Consider the following 23,558-nt stretch of genomic DNA (forward strand, 5'->3'; position numbering starts at 1 on the left):
AACCAAGGTGGTGACCAGAATAAGCAAGATCCTAAAAACTCTGACAAGGGTGGGGAGAAGGGTAAAGACCAGAGGTCTTCAGAAGGTCCCCAAAAGTCTTCTTCAGGTGGGGATTCACAGTCTAACAAGGGAAAAGGCCAAAAGAAACCATGGTACAAAATCTGTAAACAGAAGACTCACTGGACAAGTGATTGCACCAAGTCCAAAGACTCAACTCCAGCCACCATTGCCCCGAAGGCAACTGTCCCCCCTAGTACAGCTACAATTGGTGGTGGTAATGTTCAGAATAAGGGTGTAGAAGGGTTAACCCTGGGTTCTGAGATGGACTCTGGCCTAGTCAGAGTTCCAACTCAGGCTGTCCTGATCTGTGATGGAGGCATGGACATGTCCTCCTTTGCGAGTCCCAGTAACTTGGGCAAATGCAGACAGCAGCATTTGATTAATGGAAAAGAGGCTTGGCATTCAGAGACACATGTGCAAGAGTCACAATGGTGACAAAAGATCCTGTGGATCCTGGGCAGATTATACTTGGTGAAATGTACCAAGTGACCAATGCTAGCAATGTGAGAACAGACCATTCTCTGTCAGTGTTTAACTTCTCCTGGGGAGGGGTAAATGGCCTTAAGATGGTTGTGGTAAGTGCAGACCTACCAGTTGAATGCTTGCTTGACAATGATCTGGAAACTTCAGCTTGGGCTGAAGTGGAGCTCAGGACACATGCAGAAATGTTAGGGATCCCTGCTCACGTCTTTGCTGTGACTAGGTCACAGGCCAAAATGTCTATTACTGGACTAGCCCTGGATTCTGGAAAAATGGACCAGGTGCCTCCCAAGAGGAGGAGCAGCAGGGTTAAGGCAGTGCCTTCCCCCCTGACTCAGAATACAGATCAGCCTCCTGAGGAAGATGATCTTGAGCCTGAGGAAGGAACTGTTCCAGAGGAGCTTGAACCTGACCAGGTTGAGTTCTTGGGGATAGGGGGGCCCTTCCAGGGCAGATCTGAGCCAGGAACAGAAAACTGCCCCTCTCTTGAACCCCTCAGAAAGCAAGCTGCTGATGAGGCTGCTGGGAAAGCTAGTGACACCCATAAAATGTATTGGGATGATGGACTCCTTTATTCAGAGTGTAGAGACCCCAAGCTTGGTGCTTCCAGGAGGTTGCTTATACCTCTGAAGTTTAGGGGCTTCCTATTGACACTAGCCCATGATATTCCCTTAGCAGGACACCTGGGCCAGAACAAGACTTGGAACAGAATTGTCCCTCACTTTCACTGGCCCCACATGTCTCAAAACACTAAGGAGTTTTGTCGCTCCTGTGTGACCTGCCAAGCCAGTAGCAAGGCAGGTGGAACCACAAAGGCCCCCGTGATACCACTACCTCTGGTGGGGGTTCCCTTTGAGAGGGTTGGTATTGACATTGTTGGTCCCATGGATCCTCAGACAGCATCTGGGCACAGATTTATCCTGGTGGTGGTGGACCATGCCACTAGGTACCCAGAGGCCATTCCACTTAGGACCACTACAGCACCTGTGATGGCAAGAGCCCTCTTGGTGTATTCTCAAGAGTGGGTTTTCTTAAGGAGGTAGTATCTGACAGGGGTGCAAACTTCATGTCAAGTTACTTGACTGCAATGTGGAAGGAGTGTGGAGTGAATTACAAATTCACCACACGCTATCACCCACAATACAATGGTTTAGTTGAAAGATTCAACAAAACCTTAAAGGGCATGATCAAAGGTCTCCCAGAAAAGCTTTGGCGCAGATGGGACATCCTTTTGCCCTGCCTTTTGTTTGCCTACAGGGAGGTGCCACAAAAGGGGGTTTGGTTACAGCCCTTTTGAACTTCTGTTTGGCCATCCTGTTAGGGGTCATTTGTGTCTAGTCAAGGAGGGATGGGAGTTACCTCTAAAACCCCCTAAACAGGACATAGTGGACTATGTACTTGGTCTCCGCTCCAGGATGGCTGAGTTCATGAAAAAGGCAACTAAAAACCTTGAGGCTAGCCAGGAATTACAAAAGGCCTGGCATGACCAAAAGGTTGTGCTGACTGTTTACCAGCCAGGGCAGAACGTGTGGGTGTTGGAGCCTGTGGCCCCAGCAGCCCTCCAGAACAAATGGAGCGGCCCCCATACAATTGTTGAACAGAAAGGGGAGGTCACCTACCTGGTAGACCTTGGTACCCCTAGGAGTCCCCACAGGGTACTTCATGTCAACAGACTAAAATCATATGTTGACAGGACAGACATGGGCTTGCTCATGGCTACAGATGAGGGACAGGAGGAAGGGAGTGACCCACTTCCTGACCTGCTCTCTCAGAACCCTGATGATGGATCAGTAGATGGTGTAGCCTTGGCAGGCAGCCTCACTGTCCAGCAACAAACTGACTGCAGAAAACTTCTCAGCCAGTTTAGATATATGTTTTCTCTGACTCCAAGTCAGACCACCTGGTGCACTCATGAAGTGGACACTGGGGACAGTCTGCCTGTGAAGAATAAGATCTACAGGCAACCTGACCATGTCAGGGGCTGTATAAGGACAGAAGTCCAAAAGATGTTGGATTTGGGAGTCATTGAATCCTCAGATAGCCCTTGGGCTAGTCCAGTAGTCCTTGTGCCTAAACCTCACACCAAAGATGGCAAGAGAGAGATGAGGTTTTGTGTGGACTACAGGGGTCTCAATGCAGTCAATTGGACCGATGCCCATCCCATCCCAAGGGAAGATGAGCTAATAGATACTTTGGCCTCAGCCAAGTTTCTAAGCACATTTGACTTGACAGCTGGCTACTGGCAGATCAGACTAGCTGATGATGCAAAGCCAAAGACTGCATTTTCTACCCCTAGTGGGCGCTATCAATTTGTGGTAATGCCCTTTGGTTTGAAGAATGCACCTGCCACTTTCCAAAGGTTGGTGAATCAAGTCCTTACAGGCCTAGAAGATTATAGTGTAGATGATATTGCTGTCTTTAGCTCCACCTGGGAGGATCACCTGGTCCACCTGAAGAATGTTTTGGAGGCCCTGCAAAAAGCAGGCCTAACTATCAAGGCTACTAAGTGCCAGATAGGGCAGAGTCAGGTTGTGTACCTGGGCCACCTTGTAGGTGGTGGCCAGGTTCAACCATTGCAGAGTAAAATCCAGACCATAATGGACTGGGTTGCTCCCACTACCCAGACTCAGGTGAGAGCCTTCTTAGGTCTGACTGGGTATTATAGAAGATTTGTCAAGGGGTATGGATCAATAGTGACACCCCTGAATGACCTAACCTCTAAGAAAATGCCCAAAAAGGTTTGGTGGACAGTTAGCTGTCAAAAGGCATTTGATGACCTGAAGCAGGCCATGTGCATTGCTCCCATTCTGCAAAGTCCTGATTACTCCGAAAAAAGTTAATTGTGCAGACAGATGCATCTGAGTTGGGGGTAGGGGCTCTACTGTCACAGTTAAATGACAAAGGTCAGGATCAGCCAGTAGCTTTCTTAAGCAGAAGGCTGACCCCAGAGAGAAACGTTGGTCAGCCATTGAGAGGGAGGCCTTTGCTGTGGTTTGGGCTCTGAAGAAGTTGAGGCCAAACTTGTTTGGTACTCATTTTATTATTCAGACAGACCATAAGCCCCTCTTATGGCTAAAACATATTAAGGGTGAAAACCCCAAACTTCTCAGGTGGTCCATTTCCCTACAGGGGATGGACTATACAGTGTAACATAGACCTGGGAGTAACCATGCCATTGCAGTTGGACTCTCCAGATATTTCCACTTAGAACATGAAGATTCAACTGGTCAAGGTTAGTTTAATGTTCCTGTGTTGGGGGGGGGTTGTGTAGGAGAGTAGGATCTGCTTCACATGGTTACCTCCACTTTTTGCTGCTGTAACACTGTTTTTCTACTTTAGTCTGGCTGGGGCCCTGCTATTCAGGACCCCAGCCTAGCTGCTTCCTCTCTAAATTGATTCCATGTACTTTAGGTATATCACAGATTGGATTCTGAGGTGCCCTTATAAGTCACTAGTATATGGTATACTATGTGCATAGGTCCCCCAGAGACCTAACAGGGGCTGAAGCATGTATTATGCCACCCCTGGAAAGCCCTCCAAAATGACACCACAGGTCTACTACTGCACCCTGGGTAAGGCGGTGCATGCACCCCTTACTGAGATATAGGTTCACTATATCTCACCTATCACTGCACATAGAAACCTATCAATCACCCCTATGGCAGGCCTTATCAATCCTGAAGGCAGGGTGCTTGGTTATACGTGAGAGGGTGCCCAGGCATGAGCTGAGCCCCTCTGCAGCCTTCGGAATCTATCCTCCGGGGTTGTCAGTAGTGCAGCCTGACCATATACTCTTAAGTTCATTATAAATAAAACGGCTAATGCTAACTTTGGACTGACTGCACCGAAACATGTCGTGTTTGGTGCCAAACACCTTAGAATCATACCCCCACATCAATTTCTGATGTGAGAATATGATCCCACCCTTCTAGAGTGAGAGACATGACAGCACCGGTATACCCGGTACCAACTTAACAGAGCCCTGGCATCACAAAATGGATGCTGCAGCCACAGACACGGTTCTGGCCTCCTGCTGCTGACCGAAACTCCGGCAGGGGAGGCCTGGACAATAGGTTTCCTGTCGCAGGGAGGTGTAACCACCTCCCAGAGAGGCTGATGTGTATTGGGGCTGGGTGGGAGCACTCTCAGAGTGCTTTGAAGTCCTGCACTGGGGGCACATTTGGTGTCCCTGTGCATAGTCCAGCTCAAACTGGTTCAGGGGCTTCCAGCCCCTGCTCTGGCACGAAACTGGACAAAGGAATTGGGTGTAGCCACCCCTCTTTCCAAACCATCCCATAGGTGGGTCCCCAGAGTTAGTGCAACCCCTTCCTTAGGTATAACTAAGGAACCCCTGGCAACAGGACTTTAGATATCCCTGGACGAAACTCTGCAACTTAATCCTGGAACTTCGACTCTCTACTGAAGACTAGAGGATGGAAGAAATCTCCCTTAGGGTCAAGGAGTGACTTCCCTGCTCGGCAGGCACCAACGAAGCAATTGCCGGTCTGCATCTCCGAAGCTCCCACCGAACGCCGAAGACTTTGTAACACAGGAAGAGGATTTCCAGACTTCTCAGAGGCCAACCCAAGTACCCTGCAAAGCTGAGACCCACAGCCCTCGTGAGTAACGTGGAACTCCTGGTCACCGTGCACTTTTGCATGTGCATTGACTTCCCGACGTCTCTTGAAGTCGTGCTTGGGGTTACTTGTCGCCCCCACCTCGAGCAGAGAATCCACGAAGATTGTCGGCCTAGTCACAGCGAGTGACCCGTGGTGATTCCTCTCGAGGTCTCTTCGCGATCCCTGGTCCATCGACTGGTGGGTCCCTGTTAAGGCAACTTTGATTTTCCTTGGGCTTCCGTGGTTGCTCCAGACGTGCCCTGACTTCCTACCAAGTGGTGAGTCCCTCAGACCTTGCTGGTCTGCACCAAAGCATCTTTCTCCTTTCTGCGTGGGTTGCTGTTCTAAAGGCTTGTTGTGTCCAATCCGGGCACCAACACTGCAGCACTCGACAACCTTTGTGGGACAGCCCGAATCCAGCTCCTGGTCGTCCTCGACACCTCCTGGTCCTCGTGGCTGAAGAGTCGAGCTTCACCTGCTTCACCTGATATCATCCGACATTTGTGGGCATTCGCCTATCGTGCTCCTGGTCACTGGCTAGTGACCCAGACTCTGTCCCCTCTGCTTTCAGGTTCTTCTCAACTTCGATCCAGGCTTGGATCTCTTCGGACACTTCGCATCTTCCCGGCAGGAGCACTTCTTTGCCAGCTCCCTTTTTGAAACGACGAAGCGACCCGACACCATTTGACACCTATGCACCCGGCTTCCCTGGGTGAGGTAACTCGAGTACTCCGGTGCTCCCGTGGGTGGTGACCCTAGAACTTCCTAAGTCCAAAAGGGTTTGGTCCTGACTCATCTCTAAGTGTCCCTAATCTTTAATAATCTAACCGCGACTTTCCCCATAGAAGCTAACGGGAGCTTGCGCTTTCACACTGCACACGGCCCCCGTGGGTCCTCTGTATCACTACCTTGGGTGGTTCCTTGGGGTCCCAGCGATTCTACAGGCTCTAGGCCTTGTGTCTAGTTAAGTCGTGGTTCTTATACCACTATTTTAGTATATGGTTTGGCTCGCCCCTAGGGCCTGACGTGTATTTGTGCCATTCTACTATAATATTTGAAGTGTAACTTATGTGTTTGGACCTCTAGCCTCATAAAGAGACTAATAGGGTGTGTTTATAAATAAATACATATATTATATATATATACCTGGTGTGGTTGCCTTTCATTTGGTCATTCAAGAGATTATAGACTGGTAAAACATGCTGCTTTACATTCCTTCAAGACTTAGCCTGAAGGCTGCTCTCTATAGCTACCACTAGGATAGCTTTCAATAAAGGTTGTCTTTAACCTATCATCAACAAGGGGTTGTTTGGACTGGTGCAAGGTGCCCACTTTAATTAGTGGACAGCATATACCAGACCAACTTCTCACAGCAAGGGTCCCTACTTGGACAAAGGTGCATACCTCTGCCAATTATAGACCCCCATTTCTAACATTAGTGGTCAGCAGTGAAGATTTGAACTTGTAATTGTACTTGACCCACAGTAATTGGTGTACATCACTAGTCTGGAGCAGGGCACTACGTAACCACATACAGTGTTTGTTTGGTTCTAGTTTTGATCTGACTCTTGAAGTATCCACGCAGCATGTCTCTAAATGGTAAACCAGCAAGTGAAGGTGCAGAATTGGCATTTGATCTTGGAATGTTGCATACATACAAAGTGGATCAACTCAGACATTTTTGCAAAAGCTTTGGATGCCTCATAAAGAGTGCCTCAAGGAAAGAGGAGCTGCAGAAGGCCTTGAGTGTTTGGTGGGAGGCCAGAGAAGCTGGATTTTCCAGAAAGGGGCTTTAGGTCCCAGGATTTGCCTGTAGGAAGAGCAGCCTCTGTGGCTGTCAGCAGTGTGTCTTCCAAACATTTGTCTCCAGAGGAAATGGAGGAAAGGCAGAGGGTCAGAAATCATGAGTTGGACACTATGAAGTTCCAGATGAAGAATGTGTAGATTGAGGCTGAGAAAGCTTGTGCCTTGGAAGATAAGAAGTTGCTTTTGGCACATGAGCTAAGCTTGAGGGAGCTGGACATTTAGACCAAGCAGGCGGAGTCCAGCTCAAACGGTGGCAGCGTAGACATTGCAGTTTGGGGGTTAGATCTTGTACAGAGGTTCAAGAAGCGGGAGGATATTTATGCTTGGTTTGCATCTTATGAGACAGCACTCCGCATGAATGAGGTCTCAGAGAAACATTGGGGGGTGGGCCTGTGAAAACACTTTGAGGCCAATGGGAGGAACACCCTGACACCTTTGGAGGAGGCGGGTACTCTCACCTATCCCCATATGAATGAGGTTTCTTTCCCAGCTATGGCCTCACACAGGGGACATCTTTTTTTCTGCTTACATAATGGCTGTTGGAGACAAATATTGTACATGGTTAGTGTGTCACAGCCTGGAAAGAATTGGGATATTTGCATAATACTTGGCAGGTAAAATAGTGGAATATAGACTGTGAAATGCAGCACTAAAGCCCAAAGAATGAGCTTGTGAAATTACAGAATTTGCAAAGCTATAGAGCCAGCTGTGGCTTTTGAAAGTGGTGGGGCATGTGCAGCACGTAAAAGCTAAATCATTTTGTAAAGGGTGGACATGCTTAAGTTAGTATTGCAGAGGTGATCGGGGCACATTCTATTTATAGGTACGTTTTATTTATATAGAATGTACACCGATCATCTCTGCATTACAAATTTAATTTTGCAGCATAATAGGAGTACTGGTATTAAGTAAACACGAAGAAACATATTTTTACCTAGAGCAGGCCTGATGATCTGATCTTCCCCCTGCCAGGCAAAGATATGCATTCTGGTTAATAGCACCCCAGCCAGCCCAAGCACAGCTGTCATGCTGCTTTTAATACCAAACAAGGAAAGAGCAGTGCCAGGAGTGGCTGGGTCAGGGAAACACAACGCTCCATTGTAGACTGATGAGGCTGTGTCAAATCTCTTCCAGCTCTCAGGAAATGTTGATTATGGAAGTCTGAACTGCACATGTCAGGCTTGCCGCAGCGAAAACACCGGTCAATCTGACATGCACAGTTCATTAACACAATGCATCCTCATTCAGTCCTTGCCAGATTGCTCCATAGCCCCACTCCTACCCTACAGGAACCAAATGCACGTAGATATGGAGTCTGTCTAGGGTATAGTGGCTCGCAGTACGGGGTCTCCGTTTCTATGGATAAGCCGCCCCTGCATGGAGCATCAACTCTGTCTTAACTTAAAAAATCAACTTACCATACCTCCGTACTTAAGGCCCTTTAGCTGCTCCTTGAGGTACAAAGAATTAGGTTCAACATTCTTTGCACTATTTTGAAAGCACAAGTGGGCCACCATCTAAAGTACATGAAGCCATTTTCCAGAACCATACACCAAGCTGATCCATGGAGTCAATCAAGCAAACCGTATCACTCTGGGCAGATTCAAATGCAGGTGTCACTGAGGCAGTTCAATTCAGGTGTTAAGAGGAAAGCTATGGAACTGATTGCACCCAGATAAGAGACACTAAACAAATCTGGGTGTTTTCAAGAAAACAAATGCAATAAGAATCTCCAAAGACACCTTCCTTCCATCACAAATCCACCTTGCCCTCCAAAAGGGTCAGAACCCAATTGTGTACAGTGAAAATTTTGCTCAGTCCTGCATCTGAAAAAATCCATGGGGTTTTGTAGTGTTGTGTGTTAATGAAGTACTCTGTAGATCGGTGATGTAAGCATTAGAGCTTAGTGCAGGTTTAGAATGATGAGTTTGCGGTTACACGCAGAAGAATATAGCCGTGTTATACTAAGCTCTGTGTGCGGAATAGTCATTGGTAAGTACCCAGGCTGGGGAGAGCACTACAACTGGCGACGAGATAGGGGATAAGCAACCCCAAAATCGACAGTGCACTCCCAGAGAGCATGCCTTGGTCCAGCAAACCGCTTGTGCGTGCTACGTCTGCCTCTTTTGAAATGTGGGAAGGACGTCTAGTGTATGTGAAGTCAAAGTGCAGCCTCAGTCTATGTAAAGAATTTGAAGATAACAAAAGCTTTACTGAGAATTCTACACATAGTTGGCCGAGAACCTGCTGCAAAGAGAGATACTTCGCAGACCCTCCAGCATTTCACGATATCGCAAGTTGCAAAATTCCCACAATATATGTGAATTTCTGCAATACCTGTTTATTTCATCTATATGGGCGTGAAAAATGGAAAAGGTCCCACGTTTTCCCCTGACCTTTGTTGTGTTCCATGATTCCGTGTTTGGAGAAAATCAGCCTTGCCATTGTTTGTACATGCAACACGTCATAACTAGCCTCTGCATGTTGAAGCCTTGGTGCAGGCTGGATAGCATATCTGATTTATCTTTACCTGTGCCAATTTAGCAATCCGCCTGCCTGAGGGGCCAACAGACGGGCAAGAGGTGTGTTCCCTGTCATTACCCTCTCCTCATTTATCGTCTCATTTCCCTTTACTAATCCATAGCAAACAAGGCTAAAATGGACAAAGAGGTGCATGGACAGCATCAGTGCTTTAAGGGGGGGCTTCATCCCAAAGGAAAATGGAGCAGCTTGCTGCAGCTGGTTCCATTTTGTTCCAAAGGCTGAGAGTTGAAGATGTTTGGAAGGATTGATTGTGTGCGTGAGCACTTCTTGCCTATAACAATGTGACTGAGAGACAGGCTGGCCTGTTAGTCAATGTGGTGAGGTAGGCGAGCTAACAAATTAACAAAAAAAAGCCAAGTCAAGGGTCGGCCCTGGAACCAAGCGCCCATGCACAACAACTCAAGAAAATATTGGGCATGTAAATCGTTCAACAGGTGACATATTTTAAAGTGTGTATTTCTTTTAACATGCCAAAAGGTTTCCCTTTAGTACATCACTATCTCTGCATTGAGTGGTCTTTATTTAAGGTGAGTGTTTTAAACATGAACTGAAAAACATGCCTGCCCCCACCCTGATGCCAATGCTGTTAGTGAATTAAGAAGTCAGTCAGTTGTCTTGTGTGTCGTATATGTGTTCTAGATTCTTATAAACGATGGAGCAACTTCATAGGCTATTAAATCAAGCACAGGAGATTTTTTTTTACAGTGTACATCAAGTATTTGCTTAGGATCACACAATTTGGTCATGCTAGGATTGATCCCAGATTTTCCAGTTTCACACTGTGCAGTTCAGCACTAGCTCATGGGTATCGCTTTCTGACATCAAAGATTAATGCTTTGACTTTATTTCTTGGAGGCTGAGATTAGAGTACGGGTGACAGTCTGAATCCACATTTTATTTTTGGCACTTTTACATAGCAGAAACCTTTTCCCAAGGACTTAATGCTGCTTCATGTTTTTGTTTTCAGCACAGGGAAGATTTGCCTGGAATCCCAGTTCTCTAATGACACATGGCCGGCAGCAGTAGCCACTAGGCATTTCGCCTCCCTTGAAAACTCGAGCCGTTTTGGGTTAGAGGTTCATAGAAGACCTCAAGCTGAACCGGAGGCATCTGGCTCTAGCTTTCAGTGGCTTGCCCACCTCTAAAATGTGAAGAGTTTTTAAGAGGCCAGGAGCGATGATAATCAATAGAAACTGCAGGAGAGATGGGTCATCTTTCAAAAAATGCACCTGATTCTACTCCAACCCCATCACCATTTTGAAAGCCAATTGCCTGCTGGATTTATTTCCATCAAACTTTATCCGAGGCCACTTTTATATAGTTTTAGAAGCCTACTTTTGATTTTATATTGGGGATAAGTGCTTTGCTTTCCTACTGGCTGTTTCTTCTTTAGAATTCACTGGTTTTACCTGCTTTACGGATTTTCACCCAAGAACGTTTACCAATTGGACGCCACCATTAATCTGTATGTGTGAGATGCCTCATGGGTTGCTGTGTGGGTTGTAACGTGTTTGGAAAAGTGCAGGGTTTCTACGGAATATTATATTTTGTTCTTTAATTGGTTCATTATTCACTCGCTTGGCGTAACTTATTTTTGTGATTTTTAAGGTAACGGTGGTAGATACTATGATATCAGTCGGAGTACACACCACCAGTTCCAGACTCCCCTTTATACACGCCTTTTTAATTTTGCAGTTTTGTCTGGGTTGTGCTATTTTCTTAAAGGACATTCTGCTCTCCCACAACCGCTTGTTTTCCAGTTGTAGCGCGAACCCAATGGTATGGTATTGGAGTGCTTTACATGAGCACCAGTTTGCCAGTTCCAAAGTACAGCTCGCCGTGATAACATTTTACAGCAAGGACATCGGACGGCATTAGGTTTGCTCTTCAGCTCACTTGCTAAAAACCATGACTTCAACAAACCGCTCTATCTCATAGAGACTTCCAGGTGCAGATTCCCTACCTTTAATTTCCCAGATGTCAGGCTGGATCCGTAAACTTTTGCTGAGCAATATCCCTAGCGTGCGACGTTGGGTGGCTCCATGTGACGGCGTCAGCGTCATTAGCGTCGGTAATGAAGTCGCGGTGCCCATATAGGCACCACCCAGGCGCGCAGACGTCAGTTCTTTTATTTCCGCGCCAGTTAAGCGCTGATCCGGGAAGATTTGCCCCTCTTCTGCTTGTTGGCAGGCTTTTACTCTACTTTTGTCAAATATTTTGGGGATTTCTGACTTCATGTGCGAGGGATGTCTTCAAGGAAGACAGGTTTCATGCCGTTCAGGACTTGTTCACGCATGATGTCAGTCACCAATCTCCACAGCGTATGTCTGTGGTGTCTCGGGCGTGACCATGATACAAAGTCGTGTTTGGACTGTCACCACGATACAAAGTCGTGTTTGGACTGTCGGGCAATGGCTCTGAAGACCTTGAGGGAGTGGGCGATGAAGTTACTCACAGCTCGGCAGTCGAAACCGTCAAGTGACACTCCGAGGAGGTCATGGTCCCGATTGAAGAAGAGGAGGTCGCGGAACTGCTCACCAAGCCTTACGTCCTCTTCCTCCCATTTGAGGTCCTCGGGACACTTGGGGAAGTGGTATAAGAAGAAGATGAAGTCCAAGTGGACTTCGTCTCCACCTCAACTGGTGTCCGTTGTCGAGAGATGTAAGGAGCACTGATGCTCTAGGCCCGGTTCCGCGAAGCCAAAGCCAGAGTTGACTTTGCGCCCCCCCTTTTCTGGGAGCCAGAGCGACTCCCGCTCAGATTAAAGAGTTTTACGAGGCCATGCACCGTGTATTTGAGCGGAACAACCCTGCTGGAGAGCCTTTGGGCCCTGTGGGGTCAGAAGGGGCCCCATTGGGTTTGTTGCCATCGGCTCCGGCCACGACACTGGTGGGGCTCCAGGGATCCGATCCCATATCCGGTTCAACGTCCGTTGTGCCAATGCAACCTTCCCTAAAGTTGAATCCGAAGTCGGTGCCTGCGACGTCACTGATGCCCGTCGGTAGCGCGTGCCCCATCCTCACCTCCGATAACAAGGAGCCGGAACGGCATCAATCAATTCCAATTCCAACTCCGACAGGACCCAAACGTTCTATGTTGTCGCCTGAGCACTTTGAAGATGTGCTAGGCTCAAGAGCGGAATGGGAGGGGTCTGGGGACCCTCTTGAAACCCTGGAAGTCTCTGCAGAGAAATTGGACTAATTTGGAAACTTGGGGAGCCCAGTGGACCACATAATTCTCCAGATACTGGCATGCTCTCTCCGCCGACAGTGGCTATGCAGGAGGGGGCATCCTATGCCTTGGTGGTAAAGAGGGCAGCCGAGGTCCTTGACTGGAGCTGCCTTCGGTGCAGGTCATGACTAACCTCCTGACTGGAGTGTTTCAACCTGGGGCTTCCACGTCGGAACCCCTTTTGCCCTTTAATGAGCTACGTACAGACATCCTTCTAGGAACTTGGTCCAATCCTAGCACAGGGGCTCCGGTGAATAGGACGATTGCACGCCGCCATCTCCCAGCTCTGGGTGACCGAAAATTCCTCAGCCAGCAACCCACCTCAGAAAGTTCGGTGGTGCAGGCCTCTATGTCCCAGGGCGCGTTCCCTTCCGCCCCTCCAGATAGGGAATCCAAGAGGCTGGATTTATTTGGGAAGAAAATGTTTCTTCTTCCAGCCTGGCATTGCGGTCAGTGAATACCGCTTGCTTATTGGGCCATTTCTCCCATTCCCTTTGGGAGACGGTTGCGCATGTGCTGCCACAAGTCCCGGAGGAGACCCGGGCTGTACTCTCCCAAGCTGTTAAGGATGGGAGAGACGCAACAAAATTCATCATACCGTGTGGCCTAGATATGACCGATTCGCTGGGAAGATCAATTTCAACAATGGTTGCCTTGAGTCGCCACGCCTGGCTTCATATAACTGGTTTCTCAAGGTATGTACAAGCCAATTTGTTGGAAATGCCCTTTGACTGAATTCGCATTTTTGGGGAAAATTCAGACTCTGCTGTGGTCAGGTTCAAGGACTCTCGAGCTACGGGCAGATCCTTGGTCCTCTTCTCGACCCCCCTCCGTGGCCAGTCTTCCTTTCACCCCTTTCGTGGCAATGGAAGGGGTTTCCAGCCACATCCCAGATACCGTCCCGTGCAGACTGCCCAAGCCATGCGAGGTCGAGAATGCTGTGCATTCCGATCTCGGAATGGAGGCCAGAAGTCATCGACGACACTGCCCCCACCAGCAGCAGCCTCCAAGCAATCCTAGGCTGATTCTACAGGACCACACTCCTCCAGTTGGTGGGAGAATTCGTCATCATCTCCCCCACTGGAGATCCATAACATCAGACAAGTGGATCTTGCAGATAGTCCAGGAGGGTATTCCCTACCTTTTTTTTCTTTTCCTCCTCCTATTCTACCAAATCAGGAATGGCTGAAGGAGCATCATTTAAAGTTGCCCCAAGAGGAAGTTACGGCTCTCTGGGCCAAGGGAGCTATAGAAAGGGTCCCAGTTTCAGAAGTAGACAGTGGCTGTTATTCCCGCTACTTTCTGATTCCGAAGAAGAACAAGAGGATATGGCCCATTTTAGATGTTCGGACCGTCAATCTCTTCCTCAAAAAGGAGAAATTCAAAATGCTTACTCTGGCTCAGGTCTTGTCTGCCCTATACCAAGAAGACTTGATGGTAGCGTTGGACCTACAGGACGCGTACTTTCATATTCCTATCCTGTCGGGCCACTGGCGTTTCCTGCGGTTCAAAGTAGGGCACAAGCACTTTTAGTTTACTGTACTCCCCTTTGACCTTACCTGTGCCCCTCGGGTGTTCACAAAGGTGATGGCGGTGGTCGCAGCTCATCTGCGCAGTTTAGGGGTGTCAGTCTTCCCCTACCGACGTCTGTCTGTTTAAGGCGTCATCGCCCTAGGCTGTCGTCTCCCACTTTCATACTATGGCGAACCTCCTGCATTTGCTGGGGTTCTCTATTAACGTGTCAAAGTCGCACCTAACTGCTTCTCAGATGCTCCCTTTCATTAGGCGGTTATGGACACAGTGCGGTTTCAGGTTTTTCCTTGCGAGCAGCGAGTCCAGGATTTTCAGGCTATGATTCGGATATTTCAGCCTCTATCCTAGATTTCGGTGAGATTGACTCTGAGGCTGTTGGGCCTCATGGCCTCCTGCATCCTGTTGGTAAGACACAGAAGATGGCTTATGCGGGCTCGACCAGTGGGACTTGAAGTTCCAATGGGTACAGCATTAGGGAAATCTCAACCAACTTGGCCTAGATCTCGGAGGGAGCTGTAGAAGATCTGCAGTGGTGGTTAACGAACCGCAATTGGATCAATGGCAGACCCCTCTCCCTTTCCCAACCAGAACTCATGGTTGTGACAGATGCATCACTTCTGGGATGGGGCGGCCACCTGAGAGCGGGGTACACTGGTCTCCGGCAGAAACGGGGCTCCACATAAATTTGTTGGAGCTCCGAGTGATTAGGTTGGCATTGAAAGCATTCCTTCCTTCTGTCAAGGGGAAGTTAGTGCAGGTGTTCACAGACAACACCACTGTCATGTGGTATTGCAACAAGCTGGGCGTTGGGGGTTCGTGGATCCTTTGTTGAGAGGCCCTGCTTCTCTGGACATGGCTGAAACAGCAGGGCATAACTTTGGTGGTTCAACACCTGGCAGGTTCTCTGAATGCCAGGGCGGACGAACTCAGCTGACGATGCCTTGCAGATCACGAGTGGCGTCTCCAGTTGGAGGTGGTGCTATGTCTCTTTCAGCAGTGGTGAGAACCTTGGTTAGATTTGTTCACCTCCGAATCATAACGCAGTGTCAGCGATACTGCATGCTGTAGTTTCCAAGGCGGCTATCGCTCAGTAATGCTTTTTGTCGCGAGTGGAGCTCAGGCCTGTTGTACGCCTTTCCACCAATACCACTCCTGCCCACGGTTCTGAAGAGGATCAGGAGCAACCGGGCCCAAGTCATTCTTGTGGCTCCGGACTAGGCGAGGAGAGTATGGTATCCAGAGCTTCTGAGAATGAGTATTGATCCTCTGATCAGGCTGCCCCTTTCGTGAAGGATCTTCTGTCACATCAGCAGGGGAGGGTTCTCCACCCGAACCTTTTAACTCTGCGCCTCTATGCGTGGAGATTGAGCGACAACAGTTAATGGCCTTTGACCTTTCTTCAGAGGTATGTAACGTTATTCTGCAACCATCGGTCCTCCACTAAGACAGTATACACCTGCCGTTGGCAGAAATCTGTACCATACGGTACAGAAAGGTCCATTGACTCGCTTTCTGCTCCTCTTTCTACTGTCCTTTTATTCATTCTAACCCTTGCCCGGCAGGGCTCTGCCTTGGGAACTCTCAAGGGTTATCTTGCTACTCTGTCTGCTTTTTTGCGGCTGCCAGACCGGCCCTCTCTCATTAGATCTCCTATTGTAAATAGATTTCTAAAAGAGCTTGGTAACTTATTTCCACCCACGCCCTTTGGTATGCCACAGTGGGACCTTAATTTGGTCCTTACCTATCTAATATGTGCACTCTTTGCACAATTGTCCCCTCCGGCTGTTGACCATAAAACAGCCTTCTTAGTGGTGATTACATCTGCCCGGAGGGTGAGTGAATTGCAGGCATTATCTTGCTCGCCTCCTTATTTTATGTCCTTTCCGGACAAGTTGGTACTTCGCACCAGGGCATCTTTTTTGCCAAAGGCTTTGACCCCATTCCATCTGAGTCAGCCCTTCACTTTGCCCACCTTCTTGCTCCCCTGCATCCCTCTAAGGAAGTGGAGCGTCTCCACTGACTGGACCCAAAAAGAGCATTGTTGTTCTATCTTGATCGCACAAAAGAGTCTAGGGTTGATGACCAACTGTTTGTGGAGTACATGGGAGCAAGGAAGGGAAGGGAGGGGCAGTGCAGTGCAGAAAAGAACCATCTCTCGCTCGGTTGTTCTCTGCAACAAGACTTGTTATGCCTTGGCAAGGGTGCAGCCCCCTGAGGGATTAAGAGCCCATTCCACCAGGGATAAGGCTGCGACTACGGCCTTGGCTCGGGGTGTTCCAGTCCAAGACATCTGTCAGGCAGCGGCATGGGCATCTTTGCACACGTTCGCAAAACATTACTGCCTTGATGGGCAAGTACGCAGGGACGGACATTTTGCCTGTTCTGTCCTGCAAGACTTTGTAGTTTAGGATATGAGTCTGCAACCCACTGCCGGGATGGTATGGCTTGGGTATCTAATTCAAAGGTAAGGAATCTGCAGCTAGATGTCTCTGTCAGATGAACAAGTTACTTACCTTCGGTAACACATTATCTGGTAGAGACTGTATCTAGCTGCAGATTCCTTACAGCCCCACCCATACCTTCCTGCTTTGCGGTCTGATATTGTAGGGCTAGGGTTGTTCCCCTTTTTCAAGGCCCTAGTTTTGCACATGACTACTTCAGTTACTCCGTGGCTCTGCACTTCTGGCGTGGAAAAAACGAAAAGTACGAATGTCCGCGCGCCTGGGTGGTGCCTATATATGCACCACAACGTCATAACCGACACAGACGACGTCATGCGGAGCCAAATGGAGCCACCTGATGTTGCGCCCAAGGAGTATTGCTCAGCAGAATGGCATCCCCCCCCCCCTTTCATTTTCTCTTCTTTCTTTGAATAATAGTCAGTGTTCACTTCTCCTGCTCTGCCACTATCCCTCTCTTTCTTCCTCTTCGTCTTGCTGAAAACCATGAATTCAACAAACTGCTCTTACCCTTTCTTTTCCTTGATTTGTTTTCCTGTGATATGGATCCAAAACCTTTGGCTGCAAATGTCGGCTTTTTTTTGGACAGTTTTTACCGGAGAGGAAAAAAAAGGTTCAAAATTCGAAAAAAACACTAAATAAAGCAAGACAGAGTGGTCGCAAAGTGGCCAGATTGGTTTTATTCACAACCAGTATTAAGGTAACTATGTGGTTGCTGCTTACATTTCACATGCTTTACTTAGTCTTGCATTCCCTATGAGTGTTTGCTATTTCCAGGATGATACTGTATTTCCCAGCCAGCATATCACTCTACTGTGTACAAAAAAACAAAAGTGAAAAACATTGTCATTTTCAACACCAAGAGCTCTAGCTTTCACAAATGCGAGACCTATTGCATTGCAAATGCTTGTTCTGCAAAGGAGTGAGCGGGTCAGCGTGAGGGAATAAGTAAATTATTGTGAGGGAATAAGTAAGTGAGCAATTGAGTAGATAAATGACAGAGAGAATGAGTCCGCGTGACACCTAGAAACTGAATTGATTCTTAGCTCCATGAAAACAATATTCTGTACTAGAGGCTGTTTTGAGTTCTCAGCTTTGCCACCATCAGGCTTCTTTTTGTTTTTAAAAATTCACTAAAGGAGCCAGGGACTTTTTATTTTTTGGTCACTTTTAGAGATGAAATATTTCCTCCTTTCAGAGTGCCGATAATCGCTCATCTGAGTTTAGTCTTTATGGCTTGTAAAAGGACTGAAGTCTTTTGTGCAGCATTTTTGGCTCTTTTTATTCACCCTCACTACATAGTCCATGGTTAGGATGTTTTTGCTGTTTTATGTAGCGCAAACTCGGCGGTGTTAGAGCACTTTACAAGAACACCAGTCACATTACACAAGGTAACGTTCATTTATTAGGGAGATAAAGGGATTTGCCCAGAAGCTCAGAATTTTCAGCTGACACAGAGACTCAAACCTGGTTCCCGAGTTCCAAAGTCTGTAGCTCTTGTAGTAACACCACACCCACCCACAATCTTTTGAATAACTTTATGAAATGTCCATAATTAGTGATATATAAAACAGAATTGTGCAAAACTGCTATAATATTGCATGGTTCTGACAATGAATACGTTATGCAGAAAGTGAAGACGACTGAAACCATGTATTGATTTTTTCCAGGTACAGTGCTAATTCCACAAAGAGACGTGCCCTCCTTAAAGGCAACAAGAACAGTCATTGGAACAGAAAGCAAGAAAAGAAATTAAACCAATGCATTCGTCGATCAAGTGGCCCTGAAAGGGCACTAGGAGAGTACTTTCTAAGGCAGGTCTGTGTTTTTCCAAACCTACAGTAGCCAACTCCTTTTCCTGTAATCCCGATTTTTAAATATCCTGTTATTAAGGTTTAAGAGCACTAGCAGATTTTTTTCAAGTTAAATGCTGTTTAGCAAAACATTAAAAATGGCTTGTCGTTAGGTTTCAAATGGTGGCACATTAAAACGCTGCCATATAGGACAACTGACAACATTTTCGTGCTTTGAATGGTGTATAGTAATGATAGCCTCTGCCTATTGATATTACCCTCCATGGGGTACTTTTTCCTCTGTTGATGGGTTTATAAACACTAAACACTTCTTCTGTTCAGGCGCATGTCAGATATTTGACTACACAGTGATTAAGGCAGTGATGTGTTTTGTTTTCTTTGTTTTTTGTATTATTATTTTTTTGTATTATTTTGTTTTAAAAAGGGTAATGCATAAAACTCTTTGTTTTAAGGCTGTGACAGGCAGCTAGACTTGCCTACTGACAAAGAATGGTCCCATTAACTTTGGACCTCGGCCCCTGTGAAAGCCACTGTACCCCATTTTGTAACTACAAAGAAATCTGGCCTTTTCAAGAGCTGCAGATCTTGTGAAGGAATATTGTTATTCAGGGAAATCCACATGAAAAATGCAAATGTTTGCATCCAGATCATGCTGAGAAAGTTATCACATTTTGATGGTTTCTCTGCCAAAACTAAGAAGCTATTACTAGAAGACAACTTTATTCTCAGACGTGAAATATCCTTACTATGAAGAGTGAGCTAAAGGCACATCCACTTTTGCTTCAAAATTGCCCATCTCCCTTCAAAATGGATCAAAGAAGAATCTCACTCCAAATGGGGATATTCCTTCTGAGGGGTAAAAATGGTTAAAGATTCTTCTTTGACCATGTTTTTATAAGTAAGGTCCTGTAGGTTCCAAAAACTCTGAATGTGGACCTTTTAAAGACTCTTGACCTTGTGCCTTTAAACTTCGCTTCTAGTATTTGAGTCACAAGCTGCCTGATGTTAACACATTTATCATCAGCAACAAAATTCTTGTTTATGATTAAGCCCCCATTGGCACCAAAATGCTTTTGAAGATGTATCGCCAGTTGATGATGCTGTCAAAGATGAACAACTTGTCAACAATAAGACCGTACCAACAATTAGCCAGTTGTTAATGACAAGAACAATCAGAATTCCCTCAGTGGCGACTCACTCATCATCATTGATGACAGCTATCTTGATGACAAAGGCATTTATTTTGTTGATGTCAGTCTGCTTAGTGAGTACATTTGCAAGAATCCTTATTTTTGGATCTGGAGTTCTTGGACTCTGTTCTGGCTGATAATTCTATGGACACATACTAGATGGTGTTGGGGAGGAATGTATGATGAAGTACAGCGCCATGTAAGGAGTGTTATCTCAGAAAACGTTTCACTTTCATTCCAAGTCCAGCGTACAAGCTATCAGATCTTTAACCCCTGCTCTCTGCTACACGTTGCCTACTTTACCCTCACTTTATTCTCTGCTTCTCCCATGTAATATATTCAGGCGTCCCTCTCTCATAGATAAGATTTTAAAATAGTAGTTCTGATTTAATTCCCAGAGAAGGTGGTCTGAATCCAGAGGGATTGAAAGTGAACAAATTAGGTATAATAGAGAGCTGGGCCCACTCAAACATCCCTACTCAACCAGATAGTCTTTTCAGCAGCTTGAGAGTGCGAGGGAGAAAGCAATCACATTTAAATTTCAATACAGTGTAACCAATTGGGTCGCACAATAATCCACTTGACTACTAAATCTGAGAATTAATACAATTAAATTATCAATTTAGAAACAGATCGATATAAATCAACCTCAGTATTATCATATTGAAATACAGAACAAACGAAATGAGTTCAAATGTTCTAGAGATTTACCCTATATAACAAAAAGCAGATAACTAGTTCTGTAATGACAATGCAAGTAGTGAGGAAAAATAATTGTGCATTCAATTTCTGCAAATGATTCTTAAAGAGAAGCATGAGCATGCTATTTCTCCCTACACTGCCTTAACAGGAACAACCCTAAACTAAGAAGTATTGAATAAGGATGTAATTTTGAAAGGTGTCAGCTGTCAGTTTTCAGTAGAAGGAACTCCAACCAAGGGTCAAGTAGCATGAAACCACTCAAAGCAGAAGCAGAGGTCTGTATCTCATGAAGTCCTAAGATGTCTCTCTGACCCTTACTACGTTACAGTATTAGTTGCAATCAAGGTAAGTCATGTGCTCCTCCAGTAACTTTCCATGATTCCAGCGCAAATTTGTTACTGCCATCACCTTTTCCACCTAGATAAGTTGCTACTTCATGCGTTCTATTCCATTCTTCTCATACTCCATGAGAACTCGCCTCCTTGCTCGTTACCGCATTTCTCTTTGCCAAAATCCATCTTCTCATAGCTTGCTATCTCGCTAAAACAAAAACCCTTCTTTTTTTAGCTAATAAGACTTAGTCCGCACCTGCAGTGGAAACAAAAATACAAGCAAATACATTCTATGTTTAAGGTTAAATGCAAATTACAGGTTAGACTTTAAACGTGAGCTTATACTGAAATGGTTCTCGAGGCCCAAACTTATGTCAATTTAACAGTGCACAGGGTTAAAAATACACGCACATTTCTATACATATAGCAATTAGCATAAGCAGCATTTTAAGGCAAGAATAAATTGTAAAAAATTACGAAAATGTTGTTTCAAATGCACCAACATGAACATAATTTCTTGTTACACGTATAAATGTTCAGTCAACGCATACACATTCATTTAAATAAAAAAAAAATGTATTAAGACTTTTCACACTATGGTACATTACATGCTACTGCATATGGTAACTACAGTAGAAAAGGGCATGTAGCATCTCACAATCAGCAATAGAATGCATAAGCATTCTGCTTTTGGACTAATATTAAAAGTCAAAGATCCCATCTCAATAATGTCACAATATAACATGTACAGTGTCTCATAGCCTCACATGGTGCATTATGTCCGGGATTTATCCACCCAGAGAAAACTAATGAACTATCAACAGTGGTGGCAGCAAACATTGTGGGTCGGGAAAATCCACTGAGTTAGCCGGGATGAAAGAGAAACAGAAGTTGAGTCCCAGAGTCTTCAAAAGAGGGTCAACAATCCCCCCTACACGATAGCAATCGGGTTGGGGGGACAGCAGGGCAGAAGGTGCATGGCCCACTCCGTGCACTGAATGTCACCACTCGCCCAGTGCCACGTAGGTCCTGCAACCCCAGAGAGCCATCTCATTTTGTGCATGTACCCCTAGAGCCCACAACAGGGCTTAGGTGCACCTGCCTCCATAATCCCTGCAGGCGATCCCTCCCTTTCACGCATTCACAATGTCAGGTTCCCCACAAGTTACCTGTTTCTTGCGGAGAGATCTCGCAGAGATGACATGAGCAATCGCCCCCACGCCCACCTTACCCCCGTCTAGATTGGACAACAAACTAGGATGAAGATGGGAGTAGGGATGGTAGCTAAAAGACCAGGGCGATGTCAGGATGGAGTAGCGGACATCCCTCTGTGCAGAAGAACCGTGGGCACCAGCTGAAAAGGAAGACAAGGGTACACCCATTACCATCAACACAGCAAACCTGCGATCAATCACAACATGCACTAATGTGGGAGACAGCGATTACCTCTTGCGGAGACTTCAGAAGGTCTGCTACCATTGAATGAAACTGAAAGTCTTGCCAAGGTTAGCGCACCTGCGCTATGTAAAGTAAAACAAAAAAAAAACGCTCCTGCACTATATACCAAAGTAAAGGCGTTCCTACACGAATGGCAAGATGCAATGCAGATGAACAAGCAAGCACACCAGCACTACAGGTAAGGCAGGGAGTACTGGCGCCAAGCGGACTAAGGAGAGAGTCAAAGTCACCGGCCCCAACACAAACGCACCAGCGCTGTGAGACAGGTAAAGGAGCTAGCACTTCAGCACGAGGAAACACGGCACCAGTGTGCAGTCTAGTGCTCCAGCACGGTACCAAAAATAGGTGGAGAACCCAAAGCGCTCCAGCGCGGTGTAAGAGGTCTCGGGCCAACAGAAATGAGCGCCCCAGCGCGGTGCAAGAAGTCACGGGCAAACAATTATAAGCGCTCCAGCGCGGAGTATGAAGTCTCGGGCAAACAACAAATAAGCGCTCCAGCGCTGCATATGAAGCCTCGGGCAAACAAATAAGCATACCAGCGCTGTGAGCATAAGTACCTGGGGCAGGGGCAGTGTCTGTGGCATCCGTAGGCATCGGCAGCGGTAGACGATAATCTGAAGCGCCGGACTGGGGAATAGCCACTGTTGATAAGCGGATTCCCCCGGAAGCGCTGATGACGCCATGGTGGTTCCGGCGATAGGCTAGACCGCTAATGGGTCGTAACCAGTAGTGAGGATGATAGTCCCGCATGAGCAACACAGACGCACACAGGCAACCAGGGGAGACGGTAGGGGTGGAAACAGGCGAACCACGACAGCACCCCCGTCCAAAACAAAACCCCCGCCTGCCACAGCAGAATCACACAGGGGTGGCAGGGCTGAGTGGGTGACGGACATGGAAGGCGCGAACCAACCGGGACGTGTGATGGACATGAGACAGGGGCTACCAGGACCTCTCCTCCAGACCATAACCCTTCCAGTCAACAAGGTAAAAGAGCCTCCCCCGGGTACGACGGGAACCAAGAATAGCCCTGACCTCGTACTCAATGTGATCATCCCTAAGAACTGGAGCAGAAGGGGAGATCACATTGCACTCAGGGTGAACGGGGCGGAGAAGGGAGACATGGAAGACGGGGTGTATTTTCATCTGAGGAGGCAGCAAGAGCTTCATGGAAACACGGTTGACCACCTTCCCAACAACATACGGACCTACGAAACGGGGCAACAGTTTCTTGGGGCCATGCACATTGAGGTGTCGGATGGAGAGCCACACCCTGTCCCCTTTCTTGTAGGCGGGTTCCAGTTTCCTGCTGTCATCCGCATACTGTTTA

General features: G+C 46.9%; 1 protein-coding gene across 2 annotated transcripts in view; it reads left to right on the top strand.

Annotated features, from left to right (window-relative positions):
- PHC3 (polyhomeotic homolog 3) overlaps positions 1-23,558 on the top strand; it is a 590,730-nt gene that overhangs the window by 460,047 nt on the left and 107,125 nt on the right. For both annotated transcript variants that reach the window (XM_085635115.1, XM_085635116.1), the window contains one exon: positions 18,403-18,550. In XM_085635115.1, coding sequence (XP_085491241.1) covers positions 18,403-18,550 — 148 coding nt within the window. The remainder of the gene's footprint in view (positions 1-18,402; positions 18,551-23,558) is intronic.

This window comes from Triturus cristatus, chromosome 11 (genome assembly GCF_964204655.1).
Source record: "Triturus cristatus chromosome 11, aTriCri1.1, whole genome shotgun sequence".
Lineage (NCBI taxonomy): Eukaryota > Metazoa > Chordata > Amphibia > Caudata > Salamandridae > Triturus > Triturus cristatus.